A 20,377-nucleotide genomic window follows, 5' to 3' on the forward strand; every position below is an offset into this window, starting at 1 on the left:
AACACAAATTGTGTCCTATGCATAAATTTGGTGTTTTTGGAGTTCTTACAATTTTTTTTTTCTTCCATGCTGCAGAGTTGCTTGGTTTCCTTCAAACTATTGAACCCCTACTCAACCTTCAAAACTCCCTAGTTCCTAGGGAAACTAGAAGTGTTGAGTTCCCTTTAGCATGCTTTTCCCTATTGCTAAGTAGCACTTTTTTTTTTTTTTTTTTAAATTTACTTATTTGGGAGAGAGTGAGAGAGCACAAGCAGTGGGGGAAGAGCAGAGGGAGAGGGAGAAGCAGACTCCCCCGTTGAGCAGGGAGCCTGATGTGGGACTTGATCTCAGCACCCTGGGATCATGACCTGAGCCGAAGGCAGACCCTTCACCGACTGAGCCACCCAGATGGCCCAGTGAATTAGCACTTTTTAGGGGTATCGCTATCCACTGTTAAGTATGCCTTTTGTACTCAGCTGTGTGTTTCTTCACAAAGGACTTTAAGGCTTCTCTGGCTGTCTTCAGGGATGAGGACAGGTGCTGGCTGGTCCTCTAGGAGCCATGTACCCAGTGAGATCTTCCCTCCATCCTTCCCCTCCCTACTGCCCTGACTTGGAATACATCAAGAGAAAGCGCTGTGAGGAGTTAAAATCATCAGGAGAGAGTCAATTAGATTGAAAGAAAACAAACAAAAAAGAAGGGCGCCTGGGTGGCTCAGTGGGTTGGGCCGCTACCTTCGGCTCAGGTCAAGATCTCGGGGTCCTGGGATCGAGTCCCGCATCGGGCTCTCCGCTCAGCGAGGAGCCTGCTTTCCTCTCTCTCTCTGCCTGCCTCTGTCTACTTGAGATCTCTCTCTGTCAAATAAATAAAATCTTTAAAAAAAAAAAAAAGGAAAAAGAAAGGAAAGGTGATACATAACTTTGCCAAAGTAGCAGGGAAAAGGATGTCCATCAGGAGACGGTGCCTTCCACAACAGGAAAAGCTTTAAATCACCAAAAAGGCCGATCTGTTTTCATTTTCACGCAAAACAACAGGAATGTTACCCAAATCTTTTGGAAAGGAGCGAATTCCTTCCTTTCCCCTGCCCTCAAGCCTCAGCTAGAAGGGTTTTTAGTTTGTGTGTGTGGTGACCTGAAGTTGGTAGCCCAGCAGGGGAGTTCCTGCCGCCTGGGACAGAGCAGCTCAGCCTCAGGGCTGGCTCTGGAAACCAAGAAGAAACCCACCTTTGTTCCTGGGGAATGACAGTTCTGACATTAAACCTCCAGAAAACTGGTTAAAACCATAACACTGTGGAGGAGCGCAGACCTCCAGTATACAGGTCGTAATGATCAGAAAATCTTTCGAAAACACCTCGTTGTAACCTCAGCATAAAGTCACTTGGGTGGCCAGTCCTGAACAGTGGAGTCTGTTCTGTTGAGTCCTCCCAAGCACATGGCCGCGGCAAACAAGTTTTGCAATATCGAGGCACAGAAGGCCACTTATTTTTCTGATTGTGAAATGAATGTAAGACAAAATTTTTTTTAAAGGCATTCAGATTTTTTTTTAAAAGGTAGAGCAATAATTTAAAAGCCTTTAAAAAGGCATTTTCATTCGTTTACCGAGAGATTCCTATAACGGGGCTGGTCCTTTAGCTAAGTTAATGTTATTACCTACCCCCCCCCCCCCCCGTTAAGGTCTGGTGTCCCCGAATCTGTGGACGAGGCCAACGAGGCCAACGCAAGCTCGGAGAAGCCACCGGCCCGTCTTTTAGTGAGGGTTAGGGTGTGATTTGAATCCAGGTCTCTCGCCACCCGTTTCGGAGACCTTTCTTGACCACGGTCACCTCCTGAAACGCCGGGGCCCATAACACCCTAATGGACTGTGTAGCCGGAGGAGTCGTTCCCCGTTCAAGGTAAGGGGAGTCCACGGGATGGGAAGGAGAGGAAGCCATAGCGCAGCGAGCACGAGCCGATGTGAGTGACCCCACTTTTCATTTACCCGGCGGGGAGCCTGAGCGACGATAATTTAAAACACGACTTCTCCGCAGCCACAGTTAAAACAAGGAAATTTATGATGCACAATGGCTGCGTAAGACTTGACGAAGTTGTGAAAAGGCGAAGGCCCGAGGAGACAGAGCGGGGGCCCTGCTCCTTCCTTCCGGGCAGCTATTGAATAAGCGCATCGGGGGGCAGAGGCAGGTAGAAGGCGGCTCCCGCGTGGCCCGCGCGGCGCCCGTTCCCCGCGCTCGGCGTTCCAGACGCTTCCCCGCCGTCTGCACGGCCGGGCGGCTCCCTCCGCGCGGGAGCCTCGTTCGCCCCGGCGCCGGGCTCTGAGGGCAGAGCTCGAGCGGGACGTCCCGGGCGGGCTCTCTCTCGCCGGAGGCGGCCGGCCCGGGGGCCCTTCCCGGCCACCCCCGACGCCCGGCTCGGCCGGCGGGCCGCGTGCCGCGCCAGGAGGTGGCCTTCCAGCGCGTGCGGCTGCGGGGCGCCGGCCGAGGTGACCTCAGCCTACCCCGGGCCCGGCCGCAGCACGCCCGTGTGTGCGAATACGCGAGGCGGTGTCCTGAGCTGACACCGGCTGCGCGGCACAGGCAGCAGGCGCCGCCGATCAACTAGTTCGCACCGAGGATTCCTCTTGGTGCGTGGCCCAGTTTTCCTTAGGACGGGCTCCAACCCCTCGCCGCCACCGCCCCCCGCGCCGCCACGCTCCGAGGCCTTCCCCCTAGAAGCCTCGCGTCCCTCCCCCGCCGCTCGGCTCGGGCCGGCGCGCGCGCGATTCCTCGATTCCACAGGCGGTTCGCGCCGCGGGTGGGGGCGGGGCGCCGCCGGGGGAGGGGGGCCGGGGCCCGGGGGCGGGGGCGGGCCGGCGTGGGGAGTTCCTCGCTCGCGGACCACACGCTCTGCGGGCCAATCCCGAGCCAGCCTCTAGCAGTGTCACACGCGGGACACATCCAAACGTTTGTTGGCAGGGCCGGTGAGGGGGAGGGGGCGAGGAGGAGGGTGGGGAGTTGAGTGACAGGCTTGCGGGGCAGGCTGGGAATTGTAGTTCCCCGCTCCCGTGGCCATAGCCATTTTGTAGTCGGGGGACTACAACTTCCAGAAGATCAAGGGGACTATTCTAAGGTGCCCCGGGAATAGGCGGCTCTCCCCGGGGCCGGGCGTCCTGGGGCACTGGTATCCAGCTGCCCGGCTGCAGGTAGACTCGAGGGCAGTGGCGGGGGCTGCCGTGTGGCGGTAGTGGGGTGAGCGGCAAGCTGGGGAAGGGGGTGAGGTGGAGCGACCGAGCGTGCCATGCATTGGGCTAGGGAGCCTCTCTCAATTCCACTCCTAGGCTCGGCGTGGGAGCAATGGCTGAGGGTTTGCCCGGGAAGGGTTGGTCGAAGCTTCTCGGGTGTCTAGTCGACGGGGCTGCGGGGGTCCTCTGGACTGGGCCGGGGTCGGTCGGCGCCGGAGTAGGCGGGCGCCTGGCGGCTCAGCTGTGGGAGTTTTCGGCTGGCGTCCGTCGGGGAATTACCCGAGGAGCCCTAACTTGTATAAAAGCAGAGTCCATTTAAAGTTGGGCTGGATAGCCTCTCTCTCATTGGTTAGGGGGCTTGGAAAAAAGAGACTCGGCGAGCCCTCGCTGTGGTGCTGCCGCCGCCGCCGCCGCCGCCGCTGGAGTTGACTCTTCTGCTCGCACTGCTGCTGCAGCACAAACGTGACTTCCAACATTTTTTATTTATCTTTCCCTTTTCTTTTCCAAGATGTAACTACAGATCAGACACTAAGGACCTTCACGTTTCGCTGATGTAGTTTTTGGAGGAAAAAGGGGGGGAGTGAAGGGCGTCGGTTTTTTTTTTGTGTGTGTGTGTGTGTTTCGGGGGAAATTTTCCATTATGAGTGTTTTACTAAAGTGAATTTTTTTTTGTTTGCTTCGTTCGTCTTTGGCTCTTTTTTTTTTTTTTTTCCTTCCCAATTTCGGATTTATTTCAAGGCGAATCGGGCTTTGGGGGAAGAGGAAGAAAAGTCGGATTACAAGATCAACCACCACCAACAACAATAAAAACCACCAGGATATTTTTTTGCAAATTTCTGACGGCTTTAAATTCATGAAGCAATTGTCCCCTTTTGCAATCAGCATTTGGATCTCAGAATGAGCAAGGAAAGACCCAAGAGGAATATCATTCAGAAGAAATACGTAAGTGCTCTTAACAACACATCCTTTGACTTGCAGTTTTAAGCAATGGCTGTGAATGTCAAGTTTATAGATAATTCTGCTGCTGAAGGGTTTTTAAACACAGCGTCCGATAAGGCTGTTTCTTTCTTTTCTGAAAGAGGGCTTTTCAGGCAAAGTCGTGTCTGCCTAGTTTGGATGAAAAAACAGATTGGTGTAGCGATACCTCAAGTGAATAAATTGACCTCGAATGACACAACCATAATCTAGTTTTAGATGAAAGGCTAGGGATTTTGGTGGTGCTTGGGGAGGGGGTTGGGGGGCTGCGGTAATGTAACTAAACTGCATTCTCGGGCGGATTTGGCCCCATATTGCACTTTGCATGCAAATGAGCTTGTGTTATTATTATTAATGTTATTTGTAAAATCGTGTAACGCGTGTGTGTTGGAAGCCCTTTAAGTTGCAATCGAGTGTCCGATTATGGCGATCTTGTTCCTTGCACTGGCACATCAAATTTAATGTATATGGTCGTTTGGCTTATTTGGTTCGCAACGTAAACCAGTTGGGAATCATGTTACAGCGAATGCATTTGTTGGGATTGACTTTAATAATGGGACTGGTTTTGTTTAAAAATTCATGGTTTCCAGTTTTAGGGGAAAAAGACATACAATATAGCTAATGTTTCTAAGTAGCTACGTGAATGCATGTGTAAGTGACTACAAATAAAAAATTCTCCCTGTTAACTAGGCTTCTGAAATTGGGCGATTATTCAGAGATTTAAATGGCTTGGAATAGTTAAATTTGTTTTGTGCATAGTACAGCTACGTTTTGATTGGCATGGGGAGTGTTTTTGTTTTGTGTATGGCTTTTTTTTTTTTTTTAAGTTTGGGGGGAGGGAGGGTAGAGGGGGACGGAGGATTAACCAAATATGCACTCGAGTGATCGGTGATTAGCTGCATGCTTTAAATCAAGGAGCCCATTTTTTTTTTTTAAAGCCCAAATGAACATACACTAGGAATAATGCAACGTTATAAGAAAGTTTTATTTAACTCGAGTCGACAAATTGGTGTTAATATTTTCCCTTTTTGAGCAGCGTGATGTGTGTAATGGTAGATGACCTTCGGGGCAGTGGTTTTTGTAAAAAAAAAAAAAAATACATTTAATGAAAAAGCCGAATGCCTCTTTTAGAGGGCTGATTCTAATCTAGGCACGTAAACTTCAACTATGAAAGAAATGCAAGGTTAAATAATCAAGCTCAACTTAAAAAAGCTGTTCCCTAAAGAATTTAAGAATTAAAATACATCCGCATTGCAGAGGGCTGGGTAGAATGCAAAGGACTAGTTTAAACTCGGGCTGTAGAAACTGCATGGAGACAACCTTGCCTTGGAGCGTGGACGCCTTCCCGGGGCACGTCCGATCCGGGCGCAGCCACAAAGCAAATGGGGTAGAACTTGGACAAGAACCGCCTCCGTCGCCCCCACCCCTCCCCCCGACCCCCATCCCAGACCTCGCTAAGTTGGAGAGCGGTGTGGGGTGGGATTTTTTTTTGTTGCTGGCAGTCAGTGGATTGTGTCGAGTCCGGGCGTCCGGCCGCGAGCCCGTGGCCGGCGGCGGCCGCGGGAGGCTGAGCACGAGTTGACGCCGGGGGAGCGGCGCGCAGCGGAGCCGGTGTTCCCGACGTGCTCGAGCCGGCGGCGGAGTGGAGGGCGTGCGGGGGTCGCGGCGGGCTGGGCCGGGGCTGGGCGGGCGCGCGCGCGTGGCCTGTAGGGGGCGGGCTGCGGGCTCCGGCGCCGGGCTCCGGGCTGCCGGGGCTCGGGCTCGGGCTCGGGCTCGGGGCTCGGCGCGGGCCGGCCCGCCGGCGGGTGGGTGGGGCGCGGGGGCGGCGCGGCCTGCTGGGCCCGGGGGTAGGGAGGGGAGGGGGCGGTGCGGCGCGGCGCGCGGTCGGGGGGGCGGGGGCGTGCCGGGTGGGGGCGGCGCGGCGCACAGCTGCAGCGGGCGCCCCCCGCCGAGCGCACGGCGGAGCATGGCGGCGGCGGCCCGGACGGCTCCCCGCGGCCCTGCCCGCCGGCTCCAGCGCAGTCCCGAGAGCAACAGGTTAAGCCGGCGAGACGTCAGCGCGCCCCTTCCCCGCCCCCCCGTTCTCCCCCCGCCTCGCGCCGGCCTCCCCCTCCTCCCTCCGTCCCCCCTCCCGCGGCTCCGGGTTCCCGGACGCTCCGGGCCGCGTTCTGTTGTCATTGTGACGTCACAAAGGGACGGGCCCGGGTGGAACCTCCTCCTCCTCCTCCGTGACGTCAAAAGTCGGGCGGGAGGTTCCAGGCGGCGGGGCGGCCGGGGGAGGAGGGAAGCGAGCGGAGGCGGGGGCCGCGGCGGAGAGCTGGGCTGCAGCTGGGGAGGAGGTAGAGGAGGAGAAGGATGCGATCGGCCTCCGCCTTCCGCCCCGAAACGCTGCGCTTCCCCGCAGGTGAGCGCTTGGGAGCCTTTGGTCCCCCATGGAGGGCTGCCGACCTAGCTCCGGTTCCATTTAGGGGGTGGGGAGCAGGGAGGAGACGCCTCCTTTCTGCAGAAATGTGTCTCGCCTCTTCTGTTTCCAGGTCTGCTGACGGTGTGGCATGACTACGGTGGTCGCTGGGATCGCTCAGCAGTGCTTTTGAGAAAGCAAGGAAACTTTATGCAGGGAAGGCTTTGCTTTGTAGGAGGACTGTTCTGGATTTGGCCAGCTTGTCCCTCGAAGTCGTGTTTGGGGTGCCTTTGGGGGGTGTGGGGGGATGCCTTTCCGGGCGGTCCTGTTCAGCAGCAACTGTTGCTCTTTCTGGGAGCCCTGTAACACCGTGGGAGGGGTTGGAGCTTCTCCTTCGCTGTGCGGGGTCTTTGCTTTATCATTCGGGGCGGGGGGCTGGGGGTGGACCAGGGAAAACTTCATCATTGAGAGGTGTTCTTGGAAGCGCACGTGGACAACTGGGGTGCCCTGGGCTTCGTAGTTCCGGACGGTAGGACAGGAGGCTCGCAGCCTGAGTCTCTGTTCAGAGTCTTCTGTAGAATGGAAAAGGTAACACCTGCCTTTGCCCCTCACTTGTACCTGGAAGGATCCTGTGCAGGAGAGATGTAAAACAGTATCCTCTGTGTCAAGGGGTGTTAGCCCTCGAGCTGGTGGAAGGCGGCACACTTCCTCCAGTTGGCCTCGCGTAGCCCCAGCTGCTGCCTCCTTGCCACTCAGTTTATTGCCTCCGCCAAGCAGCGTTTGGGGGCGCGATTGTTGATGGCAGGCTTTGGGAGAAATGTTGGTTATATTTCGTATTAAGTGGCAACCTTGAGAAACACAAATTGTAATGTAATCCCTTCTTAATTGTGCTGGGCACGACTCACTCCTTAATACCTTGAATCACTGAAAACATTTGCTTTCAAAGCCCCAATCCACTTGGACAACAAAAACAGTCGCATGTCTTTGCTCCATGGATGTTTTCTGCCATTTCCGTTACTCCACTGGATGGGTTATTCCTGGGGAGAATCACGAGGATGGTATCTGGGCTTCAGAACGGTTTGATCTTTGAAGCTTTACAGCATGTTTGAGTTGGAAATTATTATTATTATTATTTTTTGGCCACATGAAGATCATGTGGCGAGCACCAAAACAAATTACCGGTTTGATTTCTAGGACAGCTCAGGCAGAATATGTACCACTAGCCCGTCATGCTTTAAGTATCTGATTTTCTGATGTAGGAGTTGCAGTGTGATTCAGCAGAGCTGGGAAAAGTTGACTTTACAAGGTTCAAAAGCAGGATTTACTATAATTAAATTACATAAAATTATAAAGAAAAAAGAAGTACACCAAAATACAGTGGCAGGATTTATGAGCTCCCCACCTCCACTCTCCCAATATTACACTGTTGGGTTATTTCACAGTTCTGAGGGGAAAAAAAAGCAACCCCGTACATGTCATTTAATTGCTGTGTTTTTCCTTTCCTTCGCTATTTGCATGGCCTTCTTCCTGCCATGTTCTTTGTTTCCTAGTTCTGGAGAACTTCATTCTTTGTTGCCTAAGTGTATACCGCAGGGGCGCTTGATGGGCTGTTACTGTATGGAGAGATTATGGAAGGAAGAACATCAGGCGTCCAAAGTCTGTCCTATAAATTTAAAAGGAAAAAGAAGTTATGGCCCAGAATAGTCCGAGTTACTGTTACTTGTGGGATGATCCCTTCCTTGTAGACAAATACCTGACCTGCGTGTCTTCCATTGGCCTGCAGAGCCACCTGGAATTAATTGGTATTCAGATGGAATAATGGCTGTGTCTTTTCTCAAAGTAGGTCATCCCAGTCAGTTCCTGTTGCTGAGCTGGGGGCTGTTGACTCACTTCCAACTGCCTTGGAAATAACTCCAGTGTTCATATATACCTCTGCTCCAAAGGTTATTTAAGCTTCTCCCGTTCAGAAAGAAAATCTTTTGTTGGAGTATCTAGCGGGTGTCTGTTATGTTTAAAATGGAACTATTCAGAGATGACACAGAGAAGTCATATGAAGCCTTGTATGTTAAAACACTTGGTAAAGGCCAAGCTGGAGTATTTTTAAGGTTTGCCCCTAATCGTGATGTTCTTAGGACCCAGGTTCCTGACATTTTTATCTAAAACGGTTAAAAAGTTTTGCAGTGTAAGAGGTTTCTTTTTTGGATCTTTTGTTGCGTTATTCTTTTTTAAAAAGAATGTATTTGGGGGCTTCTGGGTGGCTCAGTGGGTTAGGTCTCTGCCCTAGGCTCGGGTCATGATCTCGGGGTCCTGGGATTGAGCCCCGCATCGGGCTCTCTGCTTGGCGGGGAGCCTGCTCTCCCCTCCCCCGCACCCCTGCTCTCTGCCTGCCTCTCTGCCTGTGATCTCTGTCAAATAAATAAATAAAACATCTTAAAGAAAAAAAAAGAAAAAAGAATGTATTTTATGTTTTAAAGATTTTATTTTTTTGAGAGCGTGAGCCAGCGAGCCTGATGGGGGCACAGGGAGAGGGAGTGAGAGAATCTTAAGCAGACAACCCTGCTGAAATCAGAGTTTACGACCCTGAGATCATGACCTGAGCTGAAACAGTCAGATGTTTAATCCACTGTGCCACCCAGGTGCCCCAAGAATTTATTTTTAAGTAATTTATACACCCAAGGGAGGACTCGAACTTGGAACCTGGAGATCCAGAAGTTGCATGCTTCAGGGACAGAGCCAGCCAGGTGCGCCTGTTGCATTGTTCTAGTCCTGTTAGTGGTCTATCTGTAAGGCTCCCCCGGGATTACATAACCGCTGTTCTAACCGCCTTCTACCTATCCAACCTACTTGCTCCGTTGGCTGCAGAACATCCTGGCTGTCATACCCCCCAGCAGCAGGGTCCTGGTCCGTGAGTAGCCCTGGGGTGTGTGTGCCTCTGTCCCCTTTGGCTCCCACCCACAGAAGGCTTGCCAAGTGTCAGTTGTTTGTTTCCAAATCTGGTTATTCCAGTTAGACTTATTATTGCAATTACAGTTAAATATTATGTAAACCTTTGAACAAGTGTGGAAAGAGAGTTGGTTTCTTTTTCTTTCTTTCCTTTTTTTTTTGAGAGTTGTGAAAACTTCTAAGTTGACTGTTTTGGGAACACTTAATAAATGTGAATTACTAAAAAAACAAAACAGGACATTGAATTAGACAAGGGCCTGCCATTTAAAAGACTCGGGGAAAATCTCAAGGATCGGGTACATCCATGGGTTTGGTAAGTGATTCCCTTTGGGAACCGAACTTCATTTACACCCAGACTCTCTTCCCAACAAACACACCAAAAAAGCATAACGTGGAACACTGGAATTCTCAAGCCATCTTTTATTAAAAGTACATTTAGGTGTTTAAGTTAGAATGTCAAAATCTACATGGATTTTAAGGTTTTTCCTACCGACAGGCTTTACAGGAGCTAACCAGCTTCTAGCCCCTATCACCTCTGATTAGAACCTTTCCATTGTATTTAGTTTTAATCCCCAGGTATGAAAGCCGCCTGACTCTCTATTAGCGTTTGCCGGGTAGCGCAGGTGATTGCGTTTAGATCAGTCCTGCGGAGGCAAAAACCACAGTTGTGTCAATCCCTGGATGGTAGGGGGCAGAAAGATTAGGGATTTTGCACCTAGTTTATATGGAGTTCAGAAGCTTGTGTCTTGTAATCCGGCAACCTTAATTACTGTATCTCACCTAGGAGATACTGCCGAAGACTTGTTCCCTTTCAGATCCTTAAACCTACCTGTTAATGGCAAGGACACCAATTGAATCTCAGTTTCTTAGTTTGAATCCATTTATCTTTCCTTGTTTTTCCATCTCCAGGAGGTGACCTCTGATACTATTACCTCCCTCCTTCCACTCCCCACCCTCAAGGTCTCAGTCTCCCCTTTTCCTGGTTCCTTTTGTGCCTCTAAAGCCTTTTCCCTGCCTGCCTCATCCTCATGAGGCTTCCTTCATTCTAGGAGGGAGCTCCGATGACTTTGGTATCGCTGTTAATTCCTGTGCTTTTCTTGCAGACCATCTTGAGTGAGATTTTTCTTCTCCTTTTAAAATCTTTCTTGGGCCTTCAGTTAACACCATACCTTCTGCCAGCCTCATGCCTTTTATTTATTTTTAAAAATTTTGGGGTGCCTGGTGGCTCAGTGGGTTAAGCCTCTGCCTTCGGCTCAGGTCATGATCTCAGGATCCTGGGATCGAGTCCCACATCGGTCTCTCTGCTCAGTGGGGAGCCTGCTTCTCCCTCTCTCTCTGCCCACCTCTCTGCCTACTTGTGATCTCTCTCTCTCTCTGTGTCCAATAAATAAATAAAATCTTAAAAAAATTTTTTTTAAAAAAGATTTTATTAGAGCACACAGTCCATGCAAGAGGGAGCAGAAAGGGAGAGGGAGAAGCAGACTCCTTGCCGAGCAGGGAGCCCGATGTGGGGGGCTGCATCCCAGGACCTCGGGATCATGACTTGAGCAGAAGACAGACACCCAGGTGCCCCAGTCTCACCCTTTTTAATAAGAGGGTTTTCACTGATTGCCAATCCAGAGTACAGTCACTAACAGCAGAGTTAACCCTTCTAGGCCGTGGTGGTACAGGCTGGATACCCCTTGGCTCCTGGTCAGGGAAACCTGCCTGCTTCCGGCACTTGCTGTTCCCATCTCTGCTTGCGCGTGGCTTGTATGTCTTGTTCTCTGAGGACGTCTGGGGTCAGAAAGGGTCTGTGTTCTAGGATGTAGATCCTGTCCCACAGGTCAGGTCCCACCTGAGCCTCTCGGGTGTCTGTCTGGCTTTCTTTCCACTTCCACACTGTTTTCGCAACAGATTTTGCTAATCTTGTGGAAACTCTGCCCTTCTCTCCCGGGGTTCTCTTTGAAGTTGGAAGAAATGTGCCAGAGGAGCTTGGATGGTAGAAAACTCCGCAGTTGGGCTGCACAACACCCACTCCTGCTGAAGGCATCATGAAGACCAGGCCCAGTCAGTTCGGAAGTCGCCGCCCACATCTGTTTCCACAGTGAGCTCACACCCGAAAAAGAGGCTTTTGAGTCCATTTTACAGAAGAGAAAACCAAGGCAGAGAGACGCTGGCCAGAGAGTTAAAGGCTCCGGATCTCTTTCCTCCTTTTCCATCCAGATGAAAGGGACGTAAAATGAATGATCACTGAAGCCCCGCAGAGAGGGAGGAAAGGCCCTACCTGGGGCTCTGGGCAGGCTCTGGAGGGGTTTTATGCCTGAGAAAGTTGGGGAAGTTCAGGCAGTTCATCAGCGCCCTGGAACAGAAGGAGTACATCGGTCTCAAGTGCGTGTTTGTGTTTGTTGTTTTTTTCAACACCAGTTGGTGGAGCTACCCCCTTATCCCCAGCTGGCTGTCTCCTTGAGTTCTCTTTGGAAAAAGAGCTGAGATCCCAGGACCCCTTGGGACTGGCTGGTTTGTGCTCTGTGTTTTTGTACATGTCCTCCACTGTCCTCTCGGTGGTCCCTGAGGCCCGGCTGGCGCGTCAGCTTCTCCAGGCTTCCAAGAACCTGCTTTCGCCGCAGGGGCGTGACAGATCGACTGGATACTTTTTTTTTTCCTCTTGTATTGTTGCCCCTGACTTCGCTGCTTCGGGGGCTGTGGGGCGCTGGGGAAATCATTTGCCCTTGGTCCTCACCAGGGTCCAGGCCTTGTGGTAAACAGAGGCTGCCCAGATATGCTAATGAAGCCGCATGAGTAATGGGAACAGTATACATAATTACTCATATATTCATAGAACGTATGAGGGGGTTAGAACGGGGAACCCTACTGATGGAAGTTCTTGAGAGCTGTTTTTGAGGGCTGGTGCTGCCTGAGAGGCCTAAATTGGATGTTAAGTTCTAATTTTGTAAGTCTGTCAAGCTCCACCACCCATGAAGAGGAAGGCCAGTGTGCCTTGAAAAGTCATCACCAGCAGGGTTTAGTTGCCCGGAATCCTAGAAGGTTAACACAATAGCCATAGTTTTGCCCCCTTTTTCCTCCCAAAACAGCTCTCCCCTCACACACCTGTTTTGTCCAGTGGAAGCAAGGAGGTCTTTTCTAGTACTCTTATTGGGGGGGGGGGTGGCAGTGAGAGGGGTGGTGTGTGTGTGTGTGTGTGTGTGTGTGTGTGTGTCTTCCCTCAGGAGACCCTCTGTTTCGCTGTGAATGAATGATCCAGGAGAGTGTGGGAGACCTTTTGGTGCCTTGTGTTTTTTTTGTATTTTTTTTTTGTTTTTTCCCTTTTTAAAAAAATTCGGGTGGTTTTTTTCCTTGTTATTTCCTAAGCACAATTTTGGTTTCGGCTTGATCTGCAATGGTTATCTCTTGGTTCTTGTTGCTGCCACCTGTTAAAGTGCTTGGTGCCTGTGGGGGCCGAAACAGGTGCCCGGAGGAAATGAGCAGGGATTAAGACTGAGCATGTGTTTCTTGCATTTATTCCTTCCATAGGTTTGCAGAAGGAGGGCAACTGAATGGATGCCCATTCTGTGAGGCAGAGGTCGGGTATAGACGTGATTAAAACCTGGAGTGTTTGGTTCTTCGCTCATATGCCTTCCTACTAGGACGTGGGCTTCCGTAATGCGTTCCCCAGATTTCATTCAGAGGCTCGCTGTGAATAGATAGGGCACCTCTGTGGTAATGGACAGGATTGGGAATAAGAGCTGAGTTCAAGGTTGGGTCCTGTGTTACTGCAGGCCACGGAACCCCATTGAGCTGCTTCCTCATCTGGAAAACTGGTTCCGTGCCCCTCCTGGGCTGGTTACCGGGAGAGCCAATGAAATTTTTGATGTGAAAGCACTTTGTAAATTGCATACGCCCGCACAAATGGTCAAGGTATCATTACACGGTTGGAAATCACCAACCTGGATACATCTGGCCTGGCTGCAGCCTTCCTGACTAACTCAGAAATAAATGAGTCAAATGAATTCTTTACTTTGCCTATTAAGAAACCAAATAAGCAGCCTTAGAAGACGTCCATTTCCAAGTCCTCTCTTCCGAGCCCCACTCCTGTTGTTGAAGCACTGTTTCATCCTGCATCTGACTCCTGGGCACGTCCGGGTGGTGGACCGGAGGCAGGTTTGACGGTAGGGATGAGCGTGGCCCCGAATCCCTGCACGAAGAGGTTTCACCCAGATGTTTAAACCGGATCTTGGAGCGATAATCCTTGAAATTGAAAATCCGATCATGATCCTTCATTGGTTCCCTGTGGCTTTCAGGATAAATCCGAACCCAGTGTGTCCTCAGCACATCATGAGAAGACCTTTTTGCCCCCCCCCTCCAGCCTGTCCTGTCACTTGTTTATCAGAACTCACTTGGCCCCTTGGCCTTTGCACTTCCTGGTTCCTCATGTGGGTTGCCCGAGGAGCCCGCCTGGCCCTTCTGAGGCCTTGCTGGACAGCCTGCCAGCTCCATCCTCCAGTCAGGCAGGACTAAGCCCCTTTTCTTTGTCGGCCTGACTCCTTAACACCTACCTCTGGACACTGGAATTCATGTTTGTCTGTGTCTGACCCTATTAACCCTCCAAGAGGAGGGGCCAAGTCTAATGTCAGTTGGCAGCTGAGGAAATATTTGTTGAGGTGAAGCTTTTGGAGTATGTCTGATACTACCTAGTTGTGGGAGGGAATTGGTATGGGTCTAGCAGAAAGAGATAAGCATAACTAAGTAGAAAATCTCCTAGCTAAGAAAACAGAGGTGTCTGGTGCCATTGAGCGACCTGCCTGAGGTCACACATTTGGTCAGTGACAGCCAGGGCATGAAATCCAGCCCCCGATAGAGCAGAAGGCTTTCTGTTACTGTTTTTGCACACATTTCTCAGAGATCCTGCCTCCTTCCAGGTGGATTCTGTCTTACCCATTGAGAGTGGCAGTCACAGATTTCATTTTCACGGGAAAACAAAATCCACATGTAAGCCTGTACCTATATGCCAATAGCATTTGTCCAATTTTTTTTTTTTTTAAGATTTTATTTATTTGACATAGAGACGGCAAGGCAGAGAAGGAGTGCGAGAGTGAGTGCGCATGCAGGCTCAAGCAGGGGGAGAGGGAGAAGCAGGCTTCCCACTGAGCGGGGACCCCCCAATGCAGGCCTGGATCCCAGGACTCCAGGATCATGACCTGAGCCGAAGGCAGACGTTTAAGGACTGAGCCCCCGCCCCCCCGGCGCCCCCACTTTGTCCCCTTTTGAAAACCGCTTTTTTGCTTCATAAGAAATCTTTCAAATCGGAGGACTGCAAGTGTTAAGAACCCTTAGAGTTGCACACCGGGCATTCCTGCACTTGTGGAGGGGTGTGTGTGTGTGTGTGTGTGTGTGTGGTTTGACGTGTCTGGGCTCATGCTCCCCAAGTGATGTTCTGTTCTGTGCTCTTTGCATTTATATCTTATCTCAATCAAAATACGACAGTGCACAACTATTTTTCATGGCTGCGGGGCATCGGTTGATCTCTGCACAGTTTACCCGACCTGCCCGTTCTTGATGGCCTTTTTGGTTTGCGGCCTGTTGTGTAAAATGATGTACCTGGTAGACTTCATCTCCATGTTTTCACTTCACTCCAGATTCCTCAAAGTGGAGTTACCGGCTCAGCAGTGCCTGTTTGTTTGTTTTGTTGTTTGTTGTTTGTTTCAGTAGGCTGCACGCCCAGCACAGAGCCCAGTGCAAGGCTTGAACTCATGACCCTGAGATCAAAACCTGAACCGCCATCAAGAGTTGGGCGCCGGACCCACGGAGCCACCCAGGTGCCCCAGCAGTGCCCCCTGTTTACACTGAGAACCTTGTGACCACGTTGTTCTCTCTTGGAGAAAGGCTGTGCTCACCTGTAGTCCTTTAGGTAGTGCATATGAAGCTGACGGCTTTGTTCCTTTGTTGGCTTTTAAACGCTACTACAGGCCTTTGTAACAAGTAGTGAAGAAGTTGGGTTTTATTTAAGTTTCTGTTTTCTTTCCTGGTCCTCTCTCAGGGCATTCCAACCGGATGAGATAAATCAGATAGGTGACATCACTTTGTAAAACAAAATTGCTCTAAGAACCCAGCGCGCTGTTTTAGGACAGTAGTCTAAAGGGTGAACATGTTTCCTGTTCATGAAATGCTTTATTGTGAGGATTGACACACATCAAGAGGACGTGGAATCTGGGGTGACCGGGGGTCTCCATGGGTTAAGCCTCTACTTTCAGCTCAGATCATGATCTCAGGGTCCTGGAATCGAGCCTCAAGTTGGGCTCTCTGCTTGGTGGGAGCCTGCTTCCCCCTCTCTCTGCCTGCTTTTCTATCTACTTGTGATATCTGTCAAATAAATAAATAAAATCTTTAAAAAAAAAAAAAGAGGATGTGGAATCTCAGCCTTGTTTGGAGGGGGGTGTTGCATGGTGACAGAGGCCCCTTTGGGGCCCAGCTTGGCAGACCGTTCAGTTACATACAGCTGACACATTCTGGTTGCCTTGCACTAGCCTGGGTTAGGTGTTAGGGAAAAGGTTATCATCCTTGTCCTCAAAGAATTTGTAGTTGGGTTGACAGCAGGACTGCAAAAACAATGGGAAAAGAGCAGATGGCCTTGGATAGATCACTTGACCCAAGTCTCTGTTCCTCCATCTGTAAAATGGGGGAGAATTATACCTTTACTGTCAAGGTCATTTTGGAGGAGGCAGAGTCCATGGGGAAGTGCTTTATAAACTGTTACCTAGATTCTGTTATTCTTCTAAGTCCACGGTCTTTGTGGCTGTCCTTCTGTGTCTGGCCTCAGGGTTGAAGAGGGAATATAGGGTTTCTGGGTTATCTTCTTTGCTGATTATATAGCATGTCTGAGTGTCTGAGGAAGAAGGTAGAAATGAAAATAAGGGGCGCCTAGGTGGCTCAGTCAGGTCAGCGTCTGATGCTTAGTTTTGGCTCAGTTCGTGATCTCAGGGTCCTGGGATCCAGCTCCATGTGGGGGCTCTGCGCTCAGGGAGTCTGCTTGGGGTTCTCTCTCCCCCTCTGCCCCTGTTCCCCCGTGTGTACTCTCTTTCTCTCTCTCAAATATAATCTTTAAAAAAAAAAAAAGTGAAAATAATGCAGGTGCTCAGCACTTCCCTTTTCACCAAGACTCACTTTTTCTTCCTAACTTAAGGGGAAAATGCAGGCTGCTCTCTACACTGGCCACACTTTTGGATTGTTCAGATGCTGGATTCCACCCCCGCCCCCCAATCCCCTGAAACTCCCACCCTGGCATATGAGGACGAGGTGATATCACAGCACTGCTAAGAAGCATTACTTTTTGGTGTATAAGAGAATACTTTTGGATAAACCTCTTTTCCTTCCTTTTTAGTTCTTTAGTCAGGATGTCCCTTTAGAGAGAGATGTGGTAGAACTTGAATGTTTATTGGTTTTACCCAAATTGCCCCCTTTTCCATTCTTGGGCTGCCCAGAGCATGAAAGCTCCATGTGTTCTATTTTCGGCTCGTAATAATGTCTTGATGTTGGAGGATAAAAGAGCCAACGGGAGTGGAAGGCCTTACATAAGGAGCCATGGCCTGGAGTCCCGGTGAAATTGGCCCTGCTTGGGTTTCACGGGCTTTAGTTGTGTTGTCTTGCTGGAGTTGCATTGGTCACGACACCACAAAACTTGGTCCCCTGCACTTGCCACGTGACTCCTTTTCATCTGGATGATTCCAAGTGGCAAAGGCCAGCTGCCCTTGAAAGGTGCCAAATGAATAGTAGACTTGGTTTCTCAACAGTTTGAAAAGCCTGAAATTTGGGTGGGGTCCCCTGCAGAGCCATTCCTGGGCCTTTATTTAGGAACGGGGCTGGAGGGGTTCGGTGGTCTCCTTGAGCCTGATTTTAGCTCGGTTTTAACATTGCCAACCCTGCAGCCTTTTCGGTTGGACTCCCTAGTGGGTTCCCCCTTATTTGGGAGGCGTGTTTATTTTATGTATTGACTTACATATACCGCACCCTCATTCCAAAAAAGGACTTAAGGCCATAATGAGCAGTCTTCCTGGGAGCAAATAATTTTTGCTTTGATCTGAAAGAAGTTCACTTCCTAGCTGCGAAAAGTGACAACCACATGAAAACACACGGGGAGCAATTTCTTGTCCTTCTCGACCCAGCAGTGTTGGGGCCGAGCAGCTTTTTGCTTTAGCATTGGAAACTGGAGATAAAACTTTTAATTAAAGGCGAGTTCTGTTAAGTAATATTGGTATTGACACCCTGACAGAACTCTTAATCTGCAAGAATTTTAAAGATGCATGAAAGTAATCCCCAGCGGTGGTAACGTCCTTGAGTGGCAGTAACATCCTTGAGTGGCAGAGATCAGGTTTCTGTGTAAATGCCAGGGTGGTTTATCACTTTTTTCCCCACAGTGTGGGGGTGCCAGGGAAGGTTCTGGATTTAATAATGAACTTCTTTGTCGGGGGGGGGGGGCGGGCGGTAGCGACTGGGAGATGTTCGTGCATGATTCAGCGTCCTGTGTCTTTAAAAATGTTTTCAAATACTCATTCTGTATCGTAATCGTCAAAACTACTGTTAGGATTCCAAACCATTGTGGTTTAAACTTAGCTGGAATCTGAAAGGTGGCTGACAGAGTGAAAGGAAACCTCCTTTAAATAGGGAACACATTTGGCTCGCCTGATTGTTCCAGAGTCTGGGCTCTGGGCATATCGGAGCCACGGGCCAAGTCTCCCGCTTGAAGAGATTGGGGATTACTTGTTTCAATCCACTGGCTGCCCCCCCCCCCCGCCCCCCAAAACTCCCGTCTTCATACCATCAGTTAGTCCTGCAGAAACTTCTGCTGCAGATACGGACTTGCAAAGCTTCATGTTACAACCGCGTTCTTGTCTAGGTGAGAAACACACTGTTTTGTCCTTGTGCTAAGTCAGAACTCTAATGATGCTGTTAAAACGGGTTCTCTCTCTTGGCCTTGGTAAGCTGGAAAGCCCTGGGAGGCAGGGAGGGCCCATCTGACTTTGGGGAACATCTGAAGCTCGGAGGCGGTCTTCTTTGCTCTCTCATTTCTGCTCCGCGCTCGAATTCAGTGACGCCATCCCAGCCCCAGCGCTGACATGGCCCAGAATGATCCACGGTTTTCTCTCCAAACTGCTTTTTTTCACTTTCCTTCTTCTAGGAGACTTGCTGAAGTTGTCATGTTATTTCTTTCCAGAATTTGTTGGAGCAGCAGGCAAAGCCTTTCGGGAGTGTAAATAATGATGATTATAAAGAACATAAAGAGCAGTCAGTTCACCAAGGAGGGCCATCATCTTTGACTTGCTAATAAAGATTTTCCGGCCCAACGTTATTTGCTTACAGTTGTCTAACACAATGTCTAACACAATGAAGACCTCAGTGGTACCGTGTAGTAAGCGGAGTCCTTTTACTCTCTTTGTACATTGTGGTCATCTCAGTAAAGCACAGAACCACTGTGCCCCCAGGTACAAGTGATTATTCCTTGGGGCAGACATTGTATGGGAGCTGGGGAAGACCTGGGATGGTGGCTCGGGTGCTTTTTTCCCCCGCCCCCATCCACAGCAGATAATCCTCCCTACGTGTGTGGAAAGATCTGGAAAGCTGATAAATAATACCTAATTTACTTCGAGAGCCCCCTCCTCTGTGCTTCCTACCCAATTTACAAATCCAGGGGCTCCTGGTGGCTCAGTGGGTTAAAGCCTCTGCCTGCCTTCTGGCTCTGGTCATGATCTCAGGGTCCTGGGATCCAGCCCCGCATCAGGCTCTCTGCTCAGCAGGGAGCCTGCTTCCCCCATCTTCTCTGCCTGCCTCTCTGCCTACTTGTGATCTCTTTCTCTGTCAAATAAGTAAATAAAATCTTAAAAAACAACAACAACAACAAAAAGACAACTCCAAAGATGGCTTTTTAAAAAGTCATTGAAAGGCTTTGTCTGGATAGGCCCTGGCATTGAGTAAATGCACCTAAACGGCAGACTCCCATGCTCTTAATTAAAGCCCACAGCAGAGCTCCAGAGTGGGCGGGGGGGGGGGGTGGCGACTAGGAAGCTGAAGTTACAGGTTTTACTTTTTGGGGAGATCCACGGTGCCCCTCATTGCACTTGTAAGTTTAACTGCAGCATTTTGTATGTTCTCGCACACACTGTTGTCCTTTGCTGCTGTATCTTTTTAGCAAGAGTGTCAGCCCATTTTAGCCTTTCTTTTCTTAAAACTCTCCTACATCTCCAACTTATTCCAGTTCGTTTGGCAGTTCGTCAACTATTTTTCTTCTGGCGTTTCAGTGGTAGCTCAAGACGGAAGGCATTTTAAGCATCTCAGTCTTTTCCCTGAGTGATTTTGGATGTGAATGTGATCCCCCCCCTTAACAATTCAGTGATTTAAAAAAAAAAAAAAAAAGATTTTATTTATTTATTTAACAGACAGAGAGAGAGATCACAAGTAGGCAGAGAGGCAGGCAGAGAGAGAGGGAGAAGTAGGCTCCCTGCTAAGCAGAGAACCCGATGCAGGCCTCGATCCCAGGACCCTGAGACCATGACCTGAGCCGAAGGCAGAGGCTTTAATTCACCGAGCCACCCAGGCGCCCAGCAATTTAGTGATTTTTAATATATTCAGAGTTGTGCAGGCATCAATCATCACGATCCGTTTCAGGACATTTCCGTCAAACACCCCCCCCCCCCTCGAGAAACTCCATACCCGCTGACCATGACCCCACATTTCATCCCAGTTTCTGTGGTCTCTGGTAGCCACTGATCCACTTTCTGTCTGTCTGGACATTGCGTATACATGGAATCCTACAATCTGTGGCCTTTTGTGACTGGCTTCTTTCACTTAAGCGTAACATTTTCAAGGTTCACGCGTGGTGTTAGCCTGGACCAGCGC

The 20,377-nt window shown here is 50.1% G+C and overlaps 1 protein-coding gene across 13 annotated transcripts in view; it reads left to right on the forward strand.

The window, feature by feature from the left end:
- Positions 1-1,571: 1,571 nt before the first annotated feature.
- The window catches only part of JARID2 (jumonji and AT-rich interaction domain containing 2), a 256,732-nt gene continuing 237,926 nt past the window's right edge, over positions 1,572-20,377 (forward strand). For 2 of the 13 annotated variants that reach the window (XM_082731807.1, XM_082731811.1), the window contains exons 1-2: positions 2,273-2,595; positions 3,931-4,134. In XM_082731807.1, coding sequence (XP_082587933.1) covers positions 4,090-4,134 — 45 coding nt within the window. In that variant the 5' untranslated portion in view covers positions 2,273-2,595; positions 3,931-4,089. Of the gene's footprint in view, positions 1,871-2,272; positions 2,596-2,825; positions 3,154-3,326; positions 4,135-6,099; positions 6,572-20,377 lie in introns of those variants that run through there. The other 11 variants (XM_082731806.1, XM_082731818.1, XM_082731821.1 and 8 more) reach the window with 11 other exon arrangements.

Source organism: Mustela nivalis (genome assembly GCF_964662115.1).
Source record: "Mustela nivalis genome assembly, chromosome: 5".
In the NCBI taxonomy this organism is placed as follows: domain Eukaryota; kingdom Metazoa; phylum Chordata; class Mammalia; order Carnivora; family Mustelidae; genus Mustela; species Mustela nivalis.